Source organism: Aulonocara stuartgranti (genome assembly GCF_965226115.1).
Source record: "Aulonocara stuartgranti genome assembly, chromosome: 9".
Taxonomy (NCBI): Eukaryota; Metazoa; Chordata; class Actinopteri; order Cichliformes; family Cichlidae; genus Aulonocara; species Aulonocara stuartgranti.
In genome coordinates, this window is record NC_138960.1 from 32,957,501 (window position 1) to 32,981,732 (window position 24,232).

General features: G+C 40.2%; 4 protein-coding genes across 5 annotated transcripts in view; 1 reads left to right on the top strand and 3 right to left on the bottom strand.

Moving 5' to 3' along the window:
• Positions 1-517: 517 nt before the first annotated feature.
• Positions 518-24,232, bottom strand: part of LOC309713828 (uncharacterized protein) — a 150,029-nt gene continuing 126,314 nt past the window's right edge. The window contains exon 2 of the mRNA XM_082545695.1: positions 518-1,247. Within this exon, the coding sequence (XP_082401821.1) occupies positions 753-1,247 (495 nt within the window). The 3' untranslated portion in view covers positions 518-752. The remainder of the gene's footprint in view (positions 1,248-24,232) is intronic.
• On the bottom strand, positions 4,095-5,346 carry LOC309714804 (GTPase IMAP family member 7-like). The gene is made up of 2 exons (XM_082547490.1): positions 5,296-5,346; positions 4,095-5,203 (listed from the first exon to the last, which is right to left on the bottom strand). Exons 1-2 carry the CDS (start codon positions 5,312-5,314, stop codon positions 4,506-4,508), a joined length of 717 nt encoding a protein of 238 aa, XP_082403616.1. The 5' UTR covers positions 5,315-5,346; the 3' UTR covers positions 4,095-4,505.
• Positions 13,454-14,655, bottom strand: LOC309713669 (GTPase IMAP family member 7-like). The gene is made up of 2 exons (XM_082545461.1): positions 14,611-14,655; positions 13,454-14,496 (listed from the first exon to the last, which is right to left on the bottom strand). Exons 1-2 carry the CDS (start codon positions 14,627-14,629, stop codon positions 13,799-13,801), a joined length of 717 nt encoding a protein of 238 aa, XP_082401587.1. The 5' UTR covers positions 14,630-14,655; the 3' UTR covers positions 13,454-13,798.
• LOC309713695 (uncharacterized protein) lies at positions 14,780-16,500 on the top strand. Of its 2 annotated transcripts, none has more exons than XM_082545500.1 (4): positions 14,780-14,812; positions 15,054-15,144; positions 15,391-15,440; positions 15,713-16,500. In XM_082545500.1, exons 2-4 carry the CDS (start codon positions 15,077-15,079, stop codon positions 16,303-16,305), a joined length of 711 nt encoding a protein of 236 aa, XP_082401626.1. In that variant the 5' UTR covers positions 14,780-14,812; positions 15,054-15,076; the 3' UTR covers positions 16,306-16,500. The 2 variants fall into 2 exon arrangements, with proteins under 2 accessions (XP_082401626.1, XP_082401627.1); XM_082545501.1 differs by having other exon boundaries at positions 14,794-14,812; positions 15,067-15,144.

Here is a 24,232-nt window from a genome sequence, read left to right on the forward strand (position 1 = left end):
CTGGTAGACAGAACAGTCAGCCGAGACTGCAAGACCAGACTGACCAACCTGTGCACTGCCTGGATTGATTACAAGAAGGCCTATGACTCAATGCCCCACAGCTGGATACTGGAATGCCTAGAATTGTACAAGATCAATGGGAATGGCAAATCAGTTTGCCTTTTTTATTACTTTCCCCTGCCAGCAAATAAAGCTGAGTTTGTTTGTATTTAAACCTGATGCCTGAGTGCCTTCATTTTGCGTCCAACTCCTGCCTGCCACACAGCGACTCATGACAGAATGACGCGACCAGTACATGGACCCAGCAGCACTTGCCCCGTCTGAAGAGCTCAGGGAGGATATAATTTATTCAGTGGATAAATTATGTGACCTGTGGCTGAATCATCCTGGGGAGGAATTTCAGCGTGCTGTAGCGAACCGGCTACAGCGACTGGTTTCTGGTCTCCCCTGGCTTTTGGACTCACTTCACCCACTCATACAGGAGTTTTTCCTTAATGAGCTTCTTCTGCATCCCCCTGTTGCTACCGCTCACCTACCCAACTCGGAGAAAGATGTGCTGCCCAGCCCGCCGGACTTGGAGTTGCCCGGCCCATTGGAGCCATCACCGAGGAGGAAGCGGCGGCCACGCCACCGGCGTGTCACCCCACAGCCGGACGTGTCACCCCACAGCCGGATGTCAAAACAGCCGGCTGTGGTGAGCGAAAAGGACACTTTTTCTCTTTCTTCGGGCCATGGGACTATTTATTCTGGGGCTATATTTTTTGCATCAGCTGCTCAGCCACAGGGTCACTTGGCTGCTCAGCCGTTTGTTCCCGCTGGAGGGTCCGAGGGGCCCGTCCAGCAACCTGCTTCCGCTTGAGGGTCCGAGGAACCGCTTCAGCCGTCTGTTCCCGCTGGAGGGTCCGAGGGACCGCTTCAGCCGTCTGTTCCCGCTGGAGGGTCCGAGGGGCCCGTCCAGCAACCACTTGCGGCTCCCACGCCGTCGCCTGCAGCGCCACCACCTTCGCCTGGTCCAGCCTCCGTGTCTTCAGCTCCGCCTGGTCCAGCCTCCGTGTCTTCGCCTTCGGCGTCGCCTGGTCCTGCCTCCGTGTCTTCGCCTTTGGTGTCGCCTGGTCCTGCCTCGCTCCGTCTAGCTTCGTCTGCGCCTGAGGTCCCCATGCCGTCTGGTCCTGTTCGTCCTGCATGTCCGGTCCGGCCAGCACGTCCTGTCCGGCCTGCTCGTCCTGCATGTCCTGTTCGGCCGATGACTGGACGTCGTTGCCATCATGGACAGCTCCCTGAACTACGCCGCCATCATGGATGGCCCCCTGAACTACGTCGCCGCCGGTGCCTCCTGCCCGGCCACCCTCCTGATCTGTTCCGTCGCCGCCGGTGCTTCCCGCCTCCCCGGCCTCCTGAATTATTTTCTGGGCTCTTGGGCCGTCAGCCTCCGGGCCGCCCCCCTGAACTTTTCGAGACTGTTGCCTGGGCCTCTGCGCCTTTCGTGGGCTCTTTTGTTTGTTTGCTTTTGGACTGTTCCTGGGCCTCAGTGCTGTTGTTTTGGACTTTGTTCCCTGTGTTTTGGTTTCTGGCTCGTTGTGTTTCATTTGTTTCGTGTCTGCCCTGGTCCCACGTCTCTGTTCCCTCTGTAGTGCCTGTCTGTGTGTCTAAGTTCAGTCTGTGTTATGTTTCCTGTTTTACTTTGAAAGTCCGTGTCTCATGTAAATGCGTCTGGTTGTGTTTCCTTTGTCTCGTTAGGCCTGATTTGCCCAGCTGTGTTTCCCCCCTGTTACTCATTCCCTGATTGCTCCCTCTGTGTATTTAAGCCTTGTGTTTCTCTGTGTCCGTGTCGCGTCGTCCCTCATGCTGTGTGGATCTCCCTGTGTCTCACTGAGTTTTGTTTATGAGTTTCCAGTTTAGTTTAGTTTAGTTTGCCTTTTTTATGACTTTCCCCTGCCAGCAAATAAAGCTGAGTTTGTTTGTGTTTAAACCTCATGCCTGAGTGCCTGCATTTTGCGTCCAACTCCTGCCTGCCACACAGCGACTCATGACAGGCGTAAACACAACATTCAAGATAACAGTTAAAAGTAACGTAACCATAAACAATAGAACAAGAACATCTAAACAGCAACACATGTCCCAAGGCATGATGGGAGACATTTCTGGATGCATTTTTACAATCTAAATATGCATATGTACAAAAAAGTATATTTAAAAAACAAGTAAATTGTTTTTTATTACATTTACAGTGATGTTATGTTATTTTACATTTGACGTGTCAGATCAGTCTACTTATGTAAATGTAATGATATTCTAGAAAAACAGTACACGACTGTAAACTACACAGTAAAATAATTTGACATTACTATTTTTTGGAACAGTGTATAGTAAATAACATTTTTATTAATTCACTTTATTCCATTATTAATGTGCAACTGACTGGTTGACATAAAGTCTGTAGTTACACCTGGACTTGCTGTAGAGGGCAGTCATAAGGAAGAGCTCACTTTGTTATGATCCAGATGCAGTGTGATGTTGTTGGGAATCTTTTTAATTTTCCTAACCTCTGACTTTTAGGTATTTTCATATTTTTAGTTCCAAAACTTTAATTTCATTCACATTTCTCAGTTATTGGGAAACTGTAGAAAATACTCTATTCTGAAAATGGCTACTGAAGGGATTCAAAAATACATCAAATAAACTGGGAACACATACTCGGCCCATGTCTGAGTTAAAAAGTAAGGAAACCAAATACAGCTTTACTGTTTACTGACCAACATTATTTGTCTGCATTCTGATAAATACAACCCCAGTACTATACTCACTGTACATACAGTACATGACGATATTAGTAAGTAATGTAATAACTGAGTAAATGACATATGACACACAAAAAAACCAACACATTGCACGAAACAGGAAGAAGGCAGCTTATTTCCATATATTTTTATACATATGCATAAAATAGCATCATTAAGAAAAAAACATACATGGGCAATTTTGATAGCCATGGTTATGTAGACTGGAAACACCAGGGTCTGGGTGCAGTTCCCCCCTCCAGGGGCAAGAGTACCTAGACCCGGTTCGTAGAGTATGCTTGGGGAGTGTGATAGTGTGTACAGCGTCTCTTTATGTCTGTCTCCACGTTGGTTGAGTGTGGAGTAAGTGCATATGAGAGCATGAGGGTGGGAATGGATGTTTGTGTCTGTGTGTGCCTGTATGTCTGTGTCTATATGTCAGGTTGGGTATCAGACGCCACCTCTCTGGGGACATCTCAGGCCCTCCAAGGTTTGGAGGCCTATCTCCACCCACCACCACTTCCCCTGCCAGTGGCGGACCCCCTCAGACATCGGTGCGTTGGTGGTTCTTTGTGTCTGGGGGTGGGCGTCCGGGTACACACCGGCTCACTCCTTGGCGGCCGCTTATCGGGGCCTGGAGCCTGGGGCTCGCTCGGGCCACTTCGGAGGTGGGGTGCCCCCGGCCTCTCGGCCTGGGGCTCGGTCACTCAGGCACAGCTGGCTGCCGGCGGAGCTCACGGGCACGTCACTGCAACTAACCCTGGCTTCTGCTCCGCGGCTGCTGAGTGAGCCCTCATCTGGGACTCTCCTCAGCTCTTACTGGGACAGTGGCGCAGCTGCCCCTCTGTGGGTCTTCCTTGGTCTCTTGTGTTCTGGGGGCCTCTAGATGTCTGGAGTTTTGATCTCCTCCATACCTTTTTTTTTTTTTTTGTTTGTTTTTTTTTTTTCTCTCTTCCCCCCCTTCTCACCGTCTCTTCTCCCCTTTGGTTTTCTTTCTTTCTCTCCCCCTCTTTCTTTCATTCTTTCCCCCTGTCCTATCCCACAGTTATGTCCGTCCCGTTTGCAACTGAAAATAAAATAAATTCATAATTATAATAAAGGTCAATCAAATGGACCAATATGGCAAGGCCATGATGATCCACTTGGTAAAATAAATCCGCTTGGCATCTTTCTTGGCCTCAAGACAACAATTCTGATGGCTAAAGATCCAAACGGGACACAAAAAAAAAAAAAAAAAAAAGAAAAGAAAGCAGTGTTTTAGAATTAGAAAGAAATGATGACAGCGATGCATTGAAATTATTTATTGAGATATAACATTTAAAAGAATTACACTGAAGCAACAATAAACAATCATTGACAAAATTAAATGCTTTTCACAATATTTTCAGACAAAAATGGCAAAGAAAAGAAAATACATTTCAAACTTCATGCCATCATTTAAAAACAAGTCATTGACTGAAAATATGCATAAAACACACTATTTAAAATAAATTTAACACCAAACCATCAGGGTTGCAAACTCACTACAAATTGGAGCAGATGCAGTAGAGAAAAGCTCGTACTATGATTATTATTTCACTTTATAATGCTTTCCTCTTGAATACCAAAAGATAAAGTTAAATAATGTAGACAGCTGTCTACACTGTAAGTCTGTGTCAGACTAGACTTACAAATGGGTACAGAAACTGTCCTGTTTAGACTAGATTCATCACTATTTATTACAATAATTTAATCTCCATGAAGAACAGTACGAAACATTTTGATACGCTGAAACAGCGACTCAGTGAATTTACACTCATCCACGGCCAATCCCTTACTGTGTGCTTCCTCCACCTGTCTATACATGGCGTTTGTGTAGCGTATGCCTCCATTTGCTGCCACCATGTCATCAATCTTCTTGACCAGCTGCTCCACCTGCTTTCTGTCACTGCTGGTGTTGTCAAAGACGTGGAACCTGTTTCCACAGCTTTCAATGATGTGCTGAAGTCCAAGATCAGCTTCATTTACATACTCCTCTATGGTCATGTCTTCAAGATCGCCGCCACGGGTGACCAGCACAATCATGTGCTGGTTTATCTCTGGGCCAAACAGCTCCTGCAGGGCTTTCACTGAGTTTTTCTCCTCCTTAGTGAATCGACCCACTTGGAAGACCAACAGGAACACATGAGGACCGGGAGAGGAGTCTTCAACACATTTCTTGATTTCTTTTTTGATGAACTCATCTGAATTCGCAACGTCCATGATCCCTGGTGTGTCTACAACACTAACTGACCTGTTACCCATCTGTGCCACACCTTTTTCACAGACCTCGGTCACTGACCCCAGTAAGGGACAAGAGCTGAAATTTGTTTTTCCCAGGATGGTGTTTCCAACAGCGCTCTTACCCACACCAGTTTTCCCAATCATCACAATGCTCAAATCAGGACCTGAAACACAATTCACAATTCACAATTCACTTCACAGGACCTCAAACACAATTCACTACTTTTATTTGATGAAGATTAACTATAAATCTTACATAGTGGAAATGAAGCCATCTTAACTTCACTGTTGTCACTGCGCAGGTGAGAGAGATGAATGTTAAAGCCTCTGTTCAACACAGTGCTTTTATAGCTTTACAGCTGGCATGCCTCTGGCATTTGACAGTGACAGAGCTGTGGGTTCAAACTGGTTCTTCCAGTTTTGGATTTCTGTTTTACCTTTTGGACATTGTTTGAGGGTAAAAGGAAATAATAACTAGTCTTTCCATGGGTAAAGTGATACAGAAGAAGAGTTTATTTATGTGTGCTTTTGCTAATACTAAATCATTTTTAATTCTTCGTTAAAAATATAAATATTTATCAAAATATATTTTTGATCAACACATTCCTACATTATGTAACTGAGTGAAAAAAATCATGTTGAAATCAATATTTGTGTGATGGAGCTGCTGATAAATCATATTAAAGTAAAACATAGAAAAAAGAAGAAAATGCAGCTTATCTCTTCTGCATGAAACTTTTGTACCTGGTCACCATTTCCCCCCCCCTCTTTTTCTTCAACATTACATCTGAGGTGATGTCTAGTCCTACCCATTGTAACATATAATGGGAAATGCCTGCAATACCTCACCCAGGAGGCATCCTTGTCAGATGCCGGAACCACCCCAACTGGTTCCTTATAATGTGGAGGAGTAGCGGCTCGACTCTGAGCCATTCATGGACGGCCGAACTCTTCAACCTATCTCTAAGTTAGAGACCCGCCACCCTTTGGAGAAAGTTCATTTCTGCCATTATTCATTATCTTGAATGTTGTGTTTACGCCGTGGTGCAGCGTCACTGACAGTTGTTGTTTTGTAGAGAGAGTGCTGTACCATGAGTGACTTCTGTTGTGCTGTTGTTGAACCTTGAGGCACATTGTAGCACAGCAAGTGTTTTAATAAAGACCTCCCCCTACCAGCTTGGGGTTAAACAACAAGCTCAATCTCTCTCTGTGAGCTTCGTTGTTAAGATTTCTCTGCATGCCACAATGTAAAACATTGCACGGACACACTGTGCTAATTATATATTTTGAAAAAGAAATGTAGAGGTAGGAATTGCAATTAATATAAATAACATGACGCTAAGCATCGGCCAATGAATGTGAACTAACAACACGGTCGCGGGTATGGCTGCGACTGTAGGAAAAAACCCTAATATGAAGGTATTTTACTGTGCATTTTACAGTAATGTTCTGTTCTTCTAGAATATCATTAAAGTTACGTAAATAGACTTTGACTTCACATTTTGAATGTAAATTAACGTTAAATCACTGTAATCACTGTAACCTAAAAAAATCAGTCAGACAACTACAGCTCATTCAGAACTCTGCTGCTCGAGTCCTCACTAAGACCAAAAAAGTGGACCACATCAGTCCAGCTCTGAGGTCCTTACACTGGCTGCCTGTCCGTCAGAGGATAGACTTTAAAGTTCTGATGCTGGCCTATAAAGCTCTGAATGGTTTAGGACCAAAATACATCAGCGACCTCCTGACCCAGCATGAACCATCCAGATCCCTCAGGTCATCTGGATCCGGTCTTTTATCAGTTCCCAGAGTCAGAACCAGACACGGAGAAGCTGCATTCAGCTTTTATGCTCCTTATATCTGGAACAAACTCCCAGAAAGCCTCAGATCAGCTGAAACACTCAGTTTATTTAAATCCAGGTTGAAGACTCACCTGTTCTCAGCAGCATTTGAATAAAGCACCAAATCCACACTTTTAAGCTTAAATTTCAAAACTAACATTTTAACTACTGATTTTATCTGTTTTGATTTTATATACTGTTTTGTTTGTTTGTTTGTTTGTTAATTAGTTAGTTTGTTTTATTTGCTTGTTTTAATCAATTTTAAATCATGCTTTTTATTTGTTTTTGTTTCTAATGTCTCTGTAAAGCACTTTGAATCACCTTGTTGTTGAATTGTGCTATACAAATAAACTTGCCTTGCCTTGCCTTGCCTTGCCTAATGTAATACAACATAATTAAATTAAATTAAAATGTATCTGTCTGTACATATGCATATTTAGATTGTTAAAATACAAATGATACAAATGTATCATGATCTCACAAATATCTGTCCGTTATTTGAAAGATCGAATTCAAATGTAATGCTATGGAAAAGTATATAACATGATCCCTATAAGCTTGAGTTGCATCACATAAGTATTATTATCATTGCTAGTTAGGCCGTTCGTGGCTCAAGGGTTGGCAGTTCGCCTTGTGATCAAAAGATTGCCGGTTCGCACCCCGGCTCGGACACTCTCCGTCGTTGTGTCCGTGGTCAAGACTCTTCATCTACCGCCTACTAGTGATGGCCAAAGGGGCCGATGGTGCGATATGGCAGCCTCGCCTCTGTCCCTGGACGTCCAATCAATTATTATTCGAACCAACTGTTAACTGTATATTTCTGCACATTTACGTATTATGATTCATATTTCCACATTCAGTGACCTTGTTTATAGGTAATTTCATTGTTTGATCGCGTAAAAATGTTCCTAATTTAATGTCTAAAAGCACTTGGAAAAGGCAGAATCCCATGTCAAATTAGCGCAACAAACTCTATTTTCATTACTGAAAATAACCGTATTTTTATGGGACAGTTATTTTCTGTTATTTCACGGTCGTATTTTGGCGCCCCAGCTGCCGGAAGATTACCGTTGTTTTACGATGTTTTTTGTAACAGTGCAGTTATTTATCAAGTGCATTCATTGCTGGTGAATTTAAAGGACAGCGTGTGGTTGAAGAATTTGTCACTTCTAAAATATTCTTTTTACATTTCACCTTCTGGTTTCATCTAAGGCTGTGAACGACAGAATGATCCCAGCATAATGAAGCATATCTGGAATGCATCCAAACAAACTAGTCAATTGTAAATCACTATTAATGAAACTTTTTTGTATGGATAATATCAAGCCAAAACATGCAACCTAAATTCCAGAAAAAATGCGTCGTTCTTAAAGTTTGAGCAACTAAAATACTTGAAAATCACATTATGAATCACATGAATGTTCAAACTAAGAATTTTTTATGCACAAAAATTAAATAAAATTGTATAAAAAAGTAAAATTTCATGGTTTAATCATTTGTTGTGTCATTTACATTCTGTTATAGAGAAAATATTAGGTCATGTGATTTGAAAGTCTTTTAGTTTACATTTTGTTAAAATTCAAAGAATGTCCCAACTTTTCTGGAATTCGTGTTTCACATGATCACATTTGATAGTCATGTTTTGAATGACTATCACTGTGATAAATCATGTTTGTCACAGTGTTTTGTTCTGTTTTTATATAATGGTCTGTAAGACACACATCTGTAGTAATCTGAATGTACATTGTATCACTAATGAGAGTTTCACAACTACAATTGTAAGAGCCAGATAAGAATTATTTGATTGTCTTTAGCTATAAGCCAAAAACACAAAAAATAAAAACAGAAAGTAATCAAAATAGAATATATAAAAAGTTACCTTTTTTAATGAAACTACAAAAAAGTGATTTTTCATGGTAGTTTTTTTATGATAGTTTCACAGACTGCCTATATTTTATTAAATTAAATGAAGACATTAACACACATATTTCAAAACAATACATCGTCTTTCTTACAAACACACATTGCGCCGTGATTCTCTTGTGAGTCATAAAGTTTTGCCACAGGGTGGCAGAACTTCAATACAACCAGAGCACGAATGTCGGTTTTTAGAAAAGAGAACATGATTTTGAATTTTATTTGATGTAAAATTTTAACAAAAAAGTTCTAACGTTTTTTACTTTGTGTCAAGTTTTTAGAAATTTAGACACAGTTTTTGGGAATGTATTTAAATATTTTCAGAAATACCCATACATTCAAAAATATATCACTCTGAAGCTGGTTCCAGTTGTAGATTGTTTTATATTCATAGGTCATGTTAATCAGTTATTTCTGTGAACGTTCAAATTGGGTGGTGTATCACATTTATAGTTAGTAGACATGCTTCAACACATTGGATTTTTCTTCAGGTTTCTAAGATTGTCTTCATCTGAATGGGTAAAGAATATTTAGGGTACAAAAAAAACAGTCTACACTGCAAAAACTCAAAATCTTAAAACATATATTTGTCTTATTTCTAGTCAAAATAATCTCATTTCACTTAAACTAAGACACATTCAGCTACAGAGTAACATTTTAGTGACATGGGTTATAAGCTGTGTCCAAATTCAGAGGCTGCATCCCCCTGAGGACCCGGCCTTCGCAGTCTATGTGGGCCGAGTCCTCCGAAGGCCGGGTAGGCCGGAAGTGAGCAGCTGTGAAATTGGCCTTCAGATTTGCGTCACCAGCTGTCTCGGTGGAGTTTAATAAACCTCGCCACCGTGTCCTGGAGGAACGTTTCCTCCAGGACACAATGGATGGATTTCCTTGTTTTTCTTTACGCAACCTCTTCTGACCGTTCTCCCTGATGTGATGTTTGTGTAATGTATGTATGGTCAGAAAACGTTCAATTTCGCTGCAGGCAACTGCAAGTGACAAATAAAGGCTCATAACTGCCTGAGAGAACAAGATAAACATCAGCTGAAACCAGGCAATGACAGTTTTGCTGATTAATATGTATACAAGGAACATCCTGCTTTTCTTCCTCATGGCATGGCTTTAAGGAAGTGATTTCCTCACAGCAAACCTTCCTGAATGTTTGTGTTTCATTATGAGCTTCTTCAGGTGTCAGTGAAAACACTCTGGGTGGAATCCAACAGGTGTTACAGGTTTTTCCACATCATTATCAAACTTTCTGTCACATTTGTTCAGGTCCTACAACAACATCCCTGTTTTTTTCTAAGAAGCCTTGAACAATTTATTACTTGTAGATAGGCCAGTAGTTTCTTAATGAAAAGTAACAGCTGTGGTTTCCACTGTACTTCCTACATAGTAATCTAGCCACATTACAGATTTTATCTGAATTTCTATAAAACTAAATCCCTTTCTAAACCTAATTCTAAGTAAATAACAGTAATCATACTCATGAGAAAAACATATATGACAAAAGGATTCATTTCGTGTTTTTTTTTTTCATTTTTCTTATTTGAAAATAACTGGACGGTTCCCTTTTTTTCCTTGTTAGATTTGTTTTGAGGAAACAAATAAAGCACATAGACATATATTTTAAGTACAGAAAGCAACTGGCCAGTCTCTGTCACTAGCATAAAGTCAGATTAGATGTTAGCTAGAAAGCACTAAGATGTAGAAAAAAAAGTGCTTATATGAATTACTGAATGAGGATTTTTTTTAAGCACTACTCAAATAGAGTAGAAAAGTGCATTAAGGCAACCAGTGAATTTATCAGCACACTGGATGTATGATGGTAGAGCGCAATAGTAATCATCTGAAGATGTAGTTCTGTCTCCTTATAAAGATGACTTGGCTGAGCACAAACCACATTTTTGTGATTACTAATGATTCTCTGTTAGAAAATCAGAAAATGTCGTCATAGTGGCTTCAACTGTAACTACTTTAAAAGACACAAATCTTTCTTCCAGCTCCTGAAAACAATAGAATAATTGCTTATTTGTTTTCTGAGTGCTGATGATTGCATTGTTTTCTTTTTGGTGCCTTTTTTTAAAATTTACATGTTACAAGGAACTTCCTGGTTTTCTCTCTGACCACATGTCTTTAAGAAAAGTATTTCCTCACGAAAACCTTCCTGAATCTTTCCGTATGATTATGAGATTGTCTGTGGGTTTGCACCTACAGTTTACAAGTTTTTGTTTCACATCACCAACTTCTGTGACAACTTCCTGTCAAATTTGTTCCATCCTCTCACCAAAATCCTTGTTCCTTTTCAAGAGGCTATGAACGCCCATTAATGATTTTAATCATAGGAAAGTAGTGTTGGACCAAATGTTAAAAGATCACAGCACAACTTCGTGTTGGCTCATTGTGTCCAACAAAAATATCCAGAACACCTCAGATAGATTATTCTCTGAATGAAAAGTATGACAGCGATACTTTTGACTTCTAAAAAGTGGAAAAACTGTTCATAATAGATGATGTTCTTAAGAATCTCAGAATGGTGGCTGTAAAGAAGCCATTCTTAATGAAGGGACACTGGGAGAAAAGGCTGAGGGACAACAAGAAATTAGGTCTTAAAGAGTAATTAACCTGAATTTGAAAATTTTGGTTCAAATCATCAACATGTACCGAGGAGCTCTGGAGAGAGGTACTATAGAGAGTTTTTACAGCCATCTGTAAAACAGGGTGTAGGCTCTGTCATGGTTTGGTGTTGGAGATCTTGTCAAATCTGATAAAAAATTTGAAAACAAGAAAAGTAAGTATCTTGATGCATGCTCATTCATCCAAGTAAGGGCATCCCAAAATTCACTTCATCCGGAGGTAACGAAACGTTTCTCCCGCTGAAAACATTACGTCCAGATATACTGAATCAGCTTTTGAGGCAGAAAAGTAAGGTTAGATTTCGATGCACAATGTGATATCATCTGGAAAGAATGTGACTGGCAGTGGCTTAATTCTCTTCATGAGAATGATCTCAAACACACTGACACTGCAATAAAATCATACCTGGCTGGAAAAACACCATGAGTCAAGGTTTGGCCTTCCCAGAGTTTTCTAAATAAAAACATGACATGCTTAGCTTCTAGATCTAATCTGTGGTAAACACAATGACGCAAATCATTAATAAGCAGAGGAAATGTAACAACAGACAAACAGAGACTGCAGCGTGTTGTGCGCTCTGCTGAGAAGGTGATTGGCTGCAGACTCCCATCTCTGCAGGACCTGTACACCTCCAGGACATTGCGGCGTGCAGCTCGGATCTCAGCTGACCCTTCTCACCCTGGACACAGTCTGTTTGACCTGCTCCCCTCAGGCAGGAGGCTCCGGTCCATTCGCACCAGAACCTCTCGCCATAAGAACAGTTTCTTCCCCTCTGCTGTCGGACACATGAACAATAACCGTATGACTGTTCCCGCCACTAACACATGACCCTACGCTGTGTTCACTGCATCATTCCATGTTTGGCACTGATCACCACCTGCACTCATGTATATATCATGTATATATTTATCTATTTAGCACTTTTAATTCTTATTCTTATTTTTATTTCATGTCTATTTAAGCGTAATTTATGACAGTATGTTTGCACTGAAGCACCGCAGCAATTTCCTAATGTTGTAAACCTGCTCAACATTTGGCAATAAAACCCTTTCTGATTCTGATTCTGATTCTGATTCTGATACAAAAGTTACTGACGTACATAGATCCAAAAACTCACAGTCTTCCCAAAAAAGAAGATAACTGGGTCAATGCTGGTCAAATACGTAAATGGACAGATAAATATTATCTGTAAGAGACTTTATTCCAGACACAAGTGGATACCCCAGTATAGGTTTCAAATATTTTTTATTGATCTTATACAGTGTATGTTCTGTTTAGAGAGAAGAGGACGATACAACTTACCCACATATGTCTTTTATATATTTCTGGAAAATTATACGTTGTGAATGCCATTAAATATAATTTAACTTCTACATTACCATTACTCACAGTGAGAAAGCTTTGTGGATTTGTTAAAAGTACAATCAACAAAATCAGCGTACATTCTTGTGAAAGGTGAAACTGTTTAAACATAAATGGAGTGAACTCACTTCAGTGGATATTTCATTTAAACCATTTTTTTATTCATACTCACATTTACTTAAAGAAATTAACACTCAAAAAAAAAGCATTTGGACAGTATTACCGTTGGTGAGAGTAGTCTAAGGTCAGAATACATCAGTAGGATGTCCTTGAGACTATGCCAGTGTGACTTAGTTAACCAGGATCCTTTCCAACACAAAGCTACACTATCATGCCATCTGTGTGCTGTCATGAGACAAACAAAGATGACATAAAATTGGATATGCAATGTGACGTGGAAATACCTGGATGTTAAAACATATATTTAGTAAATAAAGCTGATTCTGATTCAGATTGTGAAAGTGGGGTTTTATACTTAGACATGACTGATGACAGTGATGTATTTAAATTATTTATTTAGGTAAAACATCAAAATGGACAATGTTGAAGCAACAATTAACAATCATGAACCCAAAGGAAATTTTTCTTCACAATAATTTCATTTAAACAACCAGAAAACAGACAAAAAAAAACAAACAAATAAAATTCAAACTTCTCCTCTTAGAAGTCATAATTCATCATTTCAAAATCACACAAAAATACAAAATACAGTTCAGTTCAGATATCACAAACCACCCTGATTATAAACTCGCTACAAGCTGGAGCAGATGAAGCAGAGACAAGAAACACTTTGAAAGCACAGCTTGTATTATGATTAGTATTTCACTTTAATACAATGTCAAACAATCAGCAACCGATATCTTCATTATTTTTTGTAATAACTCAAATAAAATGATCCTAAACAGCTTTCTACACTGTGTCATTCTAAACAGACTTCATGCTTTCATGTGTATGTACAAAAACTGTCCAGTTCAGTCTAGATCGTGTACTATTTATCACAACAGTTTAATCTCTCCCAAGAAGAATACGAAAAAGTCTGACACGCTTAAGCAGCGGCTCAGTGAACCTATACTGCTGCAGTGTCAATCCCAGTCTGTGTGCTTCCTCCACCTCCTTGTACATGGCGTCTGTGTAGTGTGTGCCTCTATTTTCTGCCATCATGTCATCAATCTTCTTGACCAGCTCCACCACCTGCTTTTTGTCGCTGCTGGTGTTGTCAAAGACGTGGTACCTGTCTCCACAGCTTTGGATGATGCGTTTAAGCCCAGGCTCAGCTTCACGTACGTACTGCTCTATGGTCATGCCTCCAAGATCACCACCACGGGTGAAGAGCACAATCATGTACTTGTTTGCCTCGGGGCCAAACAGCTCCTGCAGGGCTTCCACTGAGTTTTTCTCTTCTTTGGTGAATCGACCCACTTGGATGACCAACAGGAACACATGAGGACCGGGACACGAGACTTCAACACAACGCACAATTTCTCTTTTGATGAGCTCATCTGATTTTGCAGTGTCCAGGATCCCTGGTGTGTCTACAACACTAACTACTCTATTACCCCACTGAGTCACACCTTTTTGACAGACCTCAGTCACTGACCCAGATAAAGGGCAAGATCTGAAACGTTTGTTTCCCAGGATGGTGTTCCCAACAGCACTCTTGCCCACACCAGTTTTTCCAATCATCACAATCCTCAAATCAGAACCTGAAACACAATTGACTAATTTGATTTAACTCATATACACAAGGGTGTAATAAGAACCTTAGTGAAAACTTTCCAAGGTAACAAACCAACCTAAAGATTAACCTTAGGTCTTACCTGCTGGAAACAAATCCATCTTAATGTCACTGTTGTCACTGCACAGGTGAGAGGGATGAATGATAAAGCTTCTGTTAAACACATCTTTTATTTATAGCTCCACAGAGGACACACCTCCTGTAGCTGACAGGTATAGAGGGCAGCACAGTCTGCACTCACTGCACAGACTGTGCTGCACCTGATTGAAGAGCCACCACTCACAGTGAGTTTTGCTTGTAAGCTTTTCTTTGCTTTGTAGCAATAAAATAAAAGGACAGTTATTAAAGGTATTGCAGATAAAAAGAGAAAGAAAACCTTTCTGATTTCATATCACATCACGCTTTATTTTCACAATCTCTCAAGTCCTGCAGTCTATGATTTATAATTTAAAAATACTTAATGAATGTACTTCAGCAAAAGTGAAGAGTTCAGAGTTTTGCTGCTTCTGACTTATGAACCCACAGATCACTCATTCAGTTTCTGCAGTATGGGTTGCCGGCAGAGCAGTAATTCAAGGAGATGTGAACCACAACAACTCATAACAACCAATGCCAGGTAAAGCTGAAAGTGCAGAACTGTTGAGCTAGCATTAGGGCTTACCTTATTTAAATAAAAATGAAAAACATATTCTCTTTAACCATGTGCACATATGCTATGAAAAACTCTGGTAATGTATTTTACAAGGGGCTCTGATTTTTTTTATATATATATTGTTAGAAACAACAAATAAGTGTTTATAAAACAAAAAAAAGAGTTTTTGAGCTGAGGTGGGTTTATTTTTTCTCTGTTATTAAATTGTAGGCCTGACTATGGATCACAAACTGGACCGTACACTACTGAGCCACAAGCAGGTGAACCCCAATGCTTCTAAGCAGCATTTTAGAAGTTCATATTAAAAAAATGGGTTATTAAATAGGGATTATGCAGACGGTTGTTATAAGCAAAGAGTCCTTCATGATCCAAGAAAGACTTCAAATAGTAAGACTGGATTTACTAATGTTAAATAAGCTCTTTTGTGTATTTTAGTGCAACTGTGGGAGTTTACGTTTTCATTATTTATAGATTTTGAATGTAATGCAATGAGGGATTTCGCTGACATTATCATCATTATAAACTTATTCAGGAAGACGCACTCCAGCCATATGGAACATTGTCCTTTTGGGAATGTCTGGGAGTGGAAAGAGTGCGAGTGGGAACAGCATCCTCAGAGAGAAACGCTTCATATCTAGACCCAGCTCCAAGCCGATCACCTCAGAGTGCCAAGTGGCAGAAACTAAAGTGAATGATTTCCATGTATGTGTGATCGATACTCCTGACATCTTTGATGATGACATTGCACCGTCAGTTAGGGACAAACATGTAAAAAAGTGCAAACAGCTTTGTGAGTCAGGACCTTGTGTGTATGTACTTGTATTACATGTGAGCAGATTTACAAATGGTGAGAGAGATATCTTTAAAAAGTTGGAAAAAGCGTTTGGGAGCAAAGTTAAAGAACAAACAATTATCCTGTTCACCAGAGGAGACGACCTGCAGCAGGCAGAAATGAAGTTTGAGGATTTCCTACGTACCTGTCAACCTGAGCTGAAAGCAATAATTCAGAAATGTGACAACAGGTGTGTTCTCTTTGAGAACAGCAGGCAAAATGACAGTCAGGTACAGAAGCTACTGGAGACAGGGATGAACCTAATCCAAAACCAGCAGACGTTGCTGTATTAGGTCAGGAAATAAAGTAATTGGAAGTGGGATTTTTTATTTTGGTGTGTGCAAAGACACACATAAGGGCATGAACACAGTTATAAACTGCATTTTTTTGTGTGTTTTCTTCTTGATTTCATATTAATCAGCATTCAAACAAGGAAACAAGGAATTATTTCTGAACTATTTAAACGTTTTTATACACTTTTATCTAACAAATCAGTGAAAGTTTGTCATCTTTTGTAAACTGCAAAATAATAATCCGAAATTCAATAAAAATAAACTTGTCAGTACATAAATTGTCTCTGTTTTCCACCACACTGATTCAGACAAACACAGAGAAAAGACAAAGCAGCTGGATGTTCAAAAAAATCTCAAAGATAACAACATAACAGCTGAATACATATTTCTGTGATGTTCTGAAAATGAATTTGTGTTCTGTCGTATAACAGTATAAAGTGCAATGTGGTCAGGAGTTGCATCCAAAGGGAGGGCATGAGCTGTTCACTAAACTCTAATTTTAAATAACTTTACATAATACACATAAAAGCCAGTTCAGAGTGAAGAGCCAGTGACAGCAATTTGTTACCAAGAACTAAGTAAGTAAGTAAGTAAGTAAAATTTATTTTTATAGCACTTTTCACAGTTAGAAAAAATCACAAAGTGCTTTACAACACAGAAAATGGAAATATAAAACAATATGACAGTAAATAAAACAGCAAATAAAACAATGTAATATAATAAAACTATAAAAACAGCATAAGAGGAAATTAATCAAATGCTTTTCTAAATAAAAATGTCTTCAGCTGTTTCTTAAAAGAATCAATGGAGTCCGTGCAGCGAAGATACAGTGGAAGAGAAATACACAACCGTGGTGCGTCTGAAAGGCCCGATCACCACGAGTTTTAAAACGAGTGCGCGGTACCACCAGCAGTCTCTGATCTAATGACCTTAAAGCCCGAGAAGATGTATGTGGTTTCAGCAGGTCAGATAAATATTGAGGAGCCTGACCATGTAGGGCCCTAAAGGTTAGAGCTAAAATTTTAAAATGAAACCTAAAACTTACAGGCAACCAGTGAAGGGAGGCTAAAACTGGAGTGATATGCGATCTTCTCTTGGTGCCTGTTAAGAGATGTGCTGCAGCGTTCTGCACAGTCTGAAGACGATTTAAGGCTGATTTGTTAAAACAAGTAAAAAGGCCATTAGAGTAGTCTAAACGAGAAGAAATAAAAGCATGAATAATCATCTGAAGTTCAAGCTTTGATACCGTTAGTCTGAGTTTAGAAATATTCCGTAAATGATAAAAACAGTTTCGGACCAGCTGCTTAGAGTGCTGCTCGAGCAACACCGAGGTTTCTAAGGCTCGATTTTACATAGGGGTCTAAGAAGCTGATATGCTGCCTGATTTCTGGGACCATGTGGTCTGGAGCAATAATTAGAGTTTCTGTTTTATCAGAGTTTAGTTGGAGAAAATTGTCATTTAACCATTGGTTGATTTCTGTCAGGCAATTACTTAAATTAGACAATTTATAAAACTCAGACATTTTGAAGGAACAGTATAGTTGGATGTCATCAGCATAGCGATGATAGGAGATATATTTATAGTGCTTAATAATTTGGCCTAGGGGAAATACATAAAGTAGAAATAGAATTGGACCCAGGACAGATCCCTGAGGTACCCCACACGGCAAAACTGTTGATTCTGATGTGACATGATTCATGCAAACAGTAAAAGATCTCTCAGACAGATATGATATAAACCATTTTAAAACAACACCAGTAATCCCAAACAAGTTCTCGAGTCTGTTTATCATGATACTGTGATCTACAGTGTCAAAAGCAGAGCTGAGATCCAACAGGACCAGCACGGTGTTCTCCAGAGTCTGCTGCCATCAAGATATCACTAGATACTCTAAGTAAGGCCGTTTCAGTGGAATGCAATTTACGAAAACCAGACTGGAAAGTATCCATAACAGCATTTTTATCCAGGAGATAGTTAAGTTGTTCTACTACTACTTTTTCTAAAATTTTCGATATAAAAGACAATTTGGATATTTTCCTATAACTGTTAGGAAGAGATGGATCCAGCTGGGGTTTCTTTAATATTGGCTCAACAATAGCTTGTTTTTATAGAAGCTGGGAACTGAGCCAGTATGAAGAGAAGTATTTATCATTTCCACAATACGGGGGCCAATGGAATCAAACACACTAGTGAAAAGTGAAGATGGAAGGACATCAAGGGGGCTTGAAGTCTGTTTTATATGACAAAGCAGGCCTCTGATGTCTTGTAATGTAACAGGAGTAAAAGAGGACCAAGTATCAGAGGAGGGCAAGTTGAAAGTCTGATATTGAGAAGATGATGGACAGATATTAGACCTGATGGCAATGACCTTATTTCTGAAATAGTTCATAAACTCATTGCATTCGGACGTTGAGTGAACTGGTGCACAAGGAGCATCAGGAGAAACAATGCTCTTAATTGTTTTAAACAAGAATTTGGGGTATTTCTTTTTTGAAGCTATGAAGTGTGAAAAATACTCTGTTCTAGCATTTTTCCACATGTCATTTAGTAAGACGATAGATTCTTTAAGGTGTAACTTATAAACCTCAAGCTTGGAAGCCTTCCACAAACGTTCCAGCTTGCGACAGTATCTCCTGAAATTACGAATGTTTTCATTTATCCAAGGATGAGATTTCAAACGTATGACAGTACTTTTTTTCAGAGGTGCCACTATGTTTAAAATAGAATTACACTGGTTATTAAAGGATGAGACAAGAGAGTCCAAATCATTGTAAGTCATTTCAGCGTCAAACATGACAGAGAACCTTTTGCCGGCGTTCAGGTTTATGATTCGCCTTTCAATCGTTATTTTGGGTTAAAGTTAAGTTAAAATATATGCAGCTATGGTCACTCACATGAACATCTTCCACACGAATGTCATTTATATTAAACCCAAGGAGAAAACAAGGTCCAATGTGTGACCCTTTACATGTGTAGGGCCAGAAACATGCTGCATAAAATTAAAAGACTCTGTGATAGTCATGAAGTCAGCAGCCATATTACAGGATGTATCATCAATATGAAGGTTAAAATCTCCCAACATTACCACCTTCTCTAATTTAATAATGGATGACAGGAGGTCATTAAATTCAGTTAAAAAGACTCCGGCAGGGCCAGGAGGTCAGTAGATTAAAATACAATAAAAGGTGAGCAAAGAGCCGACCTTGATCATCTGCAGTTCAGATGAGGTAAAGGAATCCGAGTTCATCAGTCTGCATGTGAATCTGTCCTGGTGCACAACAGCGAGACCTCCGCCACGTCCCGAAAGACGTGGAGTTCCGATGACGGAGCAGCCAGTCGAACAAATTTCCTTCAGATGTATATAATCCACGTTTTGTTGCCACGTCTCAGTTAAACACAAGAAGTTGAGAGATTCCTTTATAAAAAGATCGTTTAAAATAAACGATTTGTTTGTGATTGAGCGAGTGTTGAGCAGGGCAAACCTGATTGATGACGTTTGGTTGGTGCACTCAACAGCTGACTGCAGTGGCACTTGAATTAAACACCTGTGTGCACCTGTTACACCAGGCGGTGACTTCAGGGCTAGCTGAAGCTAATATCCTTAGTGGTACGTCACATCTGCCATCAAAACTGCGGTCGAACGAGGGACGCAAGGTGAACATGGGGCCATCGGACCATAGATTCCGGGTTGGGAACTGAAGTGTAGCGTCGGCACCAGGTGACAGTAGATGAATTGGTCGTAGGCACCGGGAATCTTCCCAAATCCAAGAAGCTAATCTTCGGTACCTTCTCAGTCATATCATTAAACTATAATGAAGGTAATGGGAAAGAGTTGTTGAAGTGGATGATCAGTGAGCAGCATTATTGTTTCATGCCAAGAAAGAGCAAAAGAGATGTGATACACTGACTATTTGTTCTTCAGTCACTTTTCTCACTCATTGTGTGTCCATGCACCTCTCTGCATTGAATCATACTTGTGATTAATCTCTGGCTCGCTCCACAGCATGTCTTTTATCTTGTCTTCCTTCTCTAACCAGTGGTGGCAGATGGCCGTTCCTCCCTGAATTGAAATTGAAAATTAAATATTTTCTTTGAGAGTGTTGATGGAGAAGTATAGAGGCCAGAAGGACCTGCACTGTGCCTTTGTGGATCTAAAAACACATATGATAAGGTACCAGGAAAGGGACTGTGGTATGTATGAGGAAGTTAATAGTGACAGAGAAGTATGTGAGGGTGGAGCAGGATGTGTATGAGAACAACGCAGCAATGGTGAGGTTTAGGAATGACAGATGGGTTCAAGGTGGGGTAGGATTACATCAGAGATATGTTTTGAGCCCCATCATGTTTACAATGGTGATACGTTGACAGATGAGGTCAGGAAGAAGTCTCCAAGGATTGTGTTTGCAAATGCCCTAGTCTGGGACCAACTCTGTTCATTGGCTCCTTCACTACATCCATCACTTTTCTATGTGGTCTTCCATTTTCCTCCTGCCTGGGAGATTGACATTAAGCTCCACAGTTACCATCCTTGTCCAGAATAAACCCAATCCCTCCTCTGCACATGTCCAGTCCATCTCAGCCCTGCCTCTTCAACTTTGTCTCCAAACTGTTTAACCTGAGCTGTCCCTCTGATGTCCTCATTTCTAATCCTGTACATTCTGTTCCTCCCAATGAGAATATAAACATCTTCAGCCCTATCACCTCTAGCTTGTCCTACAGTCTATTATCAGAAACTAAAAGCCATGCCCTTAAGACACAATAACCACACAGAGAATGTCAGAGATGCATCTGACCCTTGAGTTGATTAATCTACTGGTTTGTGATGCCTCATCAGAAGTGGAAGGAAACTATTAGAAAGGCTGAGGTAAAACAAAGTAAACAAAAACTGAACTGAAAATCTGTGAATCAGAAAATCTCTGATTCCAGTCATCAGTATGTCAGGGGTCAGGAGCGAGGTACAACAGTGAGTATCTGCAAACAATTTGTGAAACATGATAGAGAATCATCATGTTTCAGAGCTTTATTTCAGCCAGTGGTGTTGGAGATCTTGTGGGATCATTTTGACGATGAATTGAACAAATGGCAGCAAAACAATCAGTTTTTGCATTATATAACGTGTTCTATTTGTGTTTGTACATTTCATTACTTCAAAATACAAAAATGAGGCTGGATCTGTACTCTTGCACAGTACTGTATGTGTTTTCATGTCTCTCAGTAGTTTACAGAGGTGGAAAAAGTACAGACATACTGCACTTAAGTAGAAGTAAGAATACCATTGTTAAAAAATAGTCCAATAAAAGTTGAAGTACTGATTCAAATTGTGATTCCTGGCTAAAGTAAAAATAAAAAAGTAAAGGCTTCATAAATGTGCTCAGAATAAGAAAGCAAAAAGTAGGTCGTTGGAGGACTTTTCTATTTTTGTGCAAAGCTAACTGAACCTCGTACTATATTGACATTGTGGAAGTAAACACAGACGACACGAGAGCTCTCGATTAACACTCCTCGTTTATTACTCGTCACCACACAACTGAATACATTTCCCTCCAAAACATAGCAACAACACTTCCTGAGAACTGGGTGTGAGTGGAGCCCTCCAGTGGTCAACCACACATGCCCCCCCCCGAACACCCAGTAGGGTCATCCCCTAGTCCAGAACCCTTGCTTTAATCAAGCGTCCAGAACGGCTGAACCGGGGAGGTGGAGAGCTGGCTGAGGAGAAACGAGCCTGAGGACCAGGTTGGCATGGGCGGTCAGGAAAACCTGAAGATAGCTCGGGCCCCGCCAGGTGGGGGGCGCTCCCAGAGGAAGAAGCAGAGTTGTCCAGTCCAGTGGAAGGCGGACGGCCACAGCAGGGGGCCTGAGCCGGCACCACCTGATCATCCAGAAGCACATGTGCTGGTTTAAGTCTGTCAATAGAAACAGCCTCCTGCTGACTCCCAAAGTCCAAAAGGAAATGCTTCCGGCCGGTTGAATAACCCTAAAGGGGCCGTCATACAGTGGACGCAGCGGAGGCCTATGAGCGTCATGCCTGACGAAAACAAACTGCAGAGTCCAACGACCTCGGAACAAAGGTGTCGGGCAGACAATGGTGCACTGGGCCAGGAACAGAAAACGAGTCTCTTGGGGGACGGAGAGACAGCACAGAGGGAGCGAAGCACGGGGGGTGCACTCTCGGGCAAGAATTCCTCGGGGACCCGGGGAGGCTGACCGAGGACAAGTTCAGCCAGGAAACCCCGAGGTCTTCTTTAACCGCGCAGCGCAACCCCAGTAAAACCCATGGAAGGCGGTCAACCCAGTTGGCATCTGTGAGAGAATCACGGAACACAGCCTTAAGCGAACGGTGGAAACGCTTGCACATCCCGTTGGCCTGCGGGTGGTACGCAGTGGTTGGGTGGACCTTGACCCCTAGGCCGTCAGTTTCATCAGCTTTTTCTCCAATCAATATTATGTCTATTCATAGTCTTGTCTCCTCTTTACTGAGAAATCTGTTTATTTTCTCTCATGTTCTTCCCTGAGTTACTCTTTTTGAGTTCCTCAAGAAAATGAAAACACGCGTTTCCTGGGACTTTACATTTCTGTTCCTCGTGCTCTGGATTTCTCTTTTGCACTTTGTTTGGTTTTGGATCTACATCAGCAGTAAAATATTGCTTTTCATCAAGTCCTTTCCTTCTGAGAGGCCTGCATTTACATCTTTGCCAAACCCTGGCATCTAAAACATTCCTTTTATATTTATGGTTTCAAGGGTGTGAGAGACAGAAAAAATTCCCCTTAAAAAGGCACATTTGGAATGCATCCAATTAAACTAGACATGGAAGATAGAGAGAATTTTGTTTTGATCTTATCAGATCCTAAAAATTCATACATCCTGTTCTCTGTTGGAACTGACAGGACTACATTTCCTTGTCATTATTTTGCATATCTAATTCATGTAAAAAAGAAAATGCAACCGGAACATCTTACAGAACCTGATAGAGATCTCAGAAATCTCTGGAAACTTTGGTTTCCTTGTTTACAGAAACGTGTTCAAGTGTGAAAACCTTGTTGTTTGGTTTAAAAGGTGTCTTACTTCCTTCTTGTGTGAAGGAAGTAAATACTTTTTATATAACAGATCTCAGATTTGTCTCCTTTAAAATATATTAAGCTCAAGATTGACAAATGTGATCAATCAACGAACCTCAACTGACCTATTCAGGTCCAACACTAAAATACAGAACAAAATCGCATTTCTTCAAATTAAAATAAGCCCTCAAAAAGTGAAAACTTTGCACTGACATCATTATACTGCTAGTGCCAGCTGTTTGGTCAAGTAAGACTAGGTTTTGCATTCTTTCACACATGTACTTAAGTAACCAAAATCCAGCTCTGCTTTTTACATTAAGCTTATTTACTGACTTTAGAATAGCTGACCTATTTTAACATTAATGTTAATTTTTGCACATCAGGTTATCTCACATATCAAACCAGCATATTAAGCTCATAACTCTTTTGCAATTGAATCTATTTAACACTTCAATTTCTTTTCTTTTTTTTGTTTCCACTTATTTATTAATCCTATTTGTATTTTATCCATTTGTACATATTAACGGGCATCTGCATGTGGACAGCAGGGAAAGAATTTCATTAGAGAAAAGCTTTTTCTTTGCACACATGACAATAAACGCTTTGAATCTTGAATCTTATTTCTAAACTTTTGTGTGAATGAGGAAAACGGTCCCTATTCAGTTCAGTTGAATTCATTTTTATTTATACAGTGCCAAATCATAACAGCAGTTACCTCAAGGAGCTTTATATTTTAAGGTAGAGACTCTACAATACAAAGAAGACTGAGAAGACAGAAAAAAAACTCAACAAACATATGACCCCAATGAACAACCACTTTGGCAACAGTGGGAATGAAGGGAAGCCAGTATAATCACTCTTCCTGAA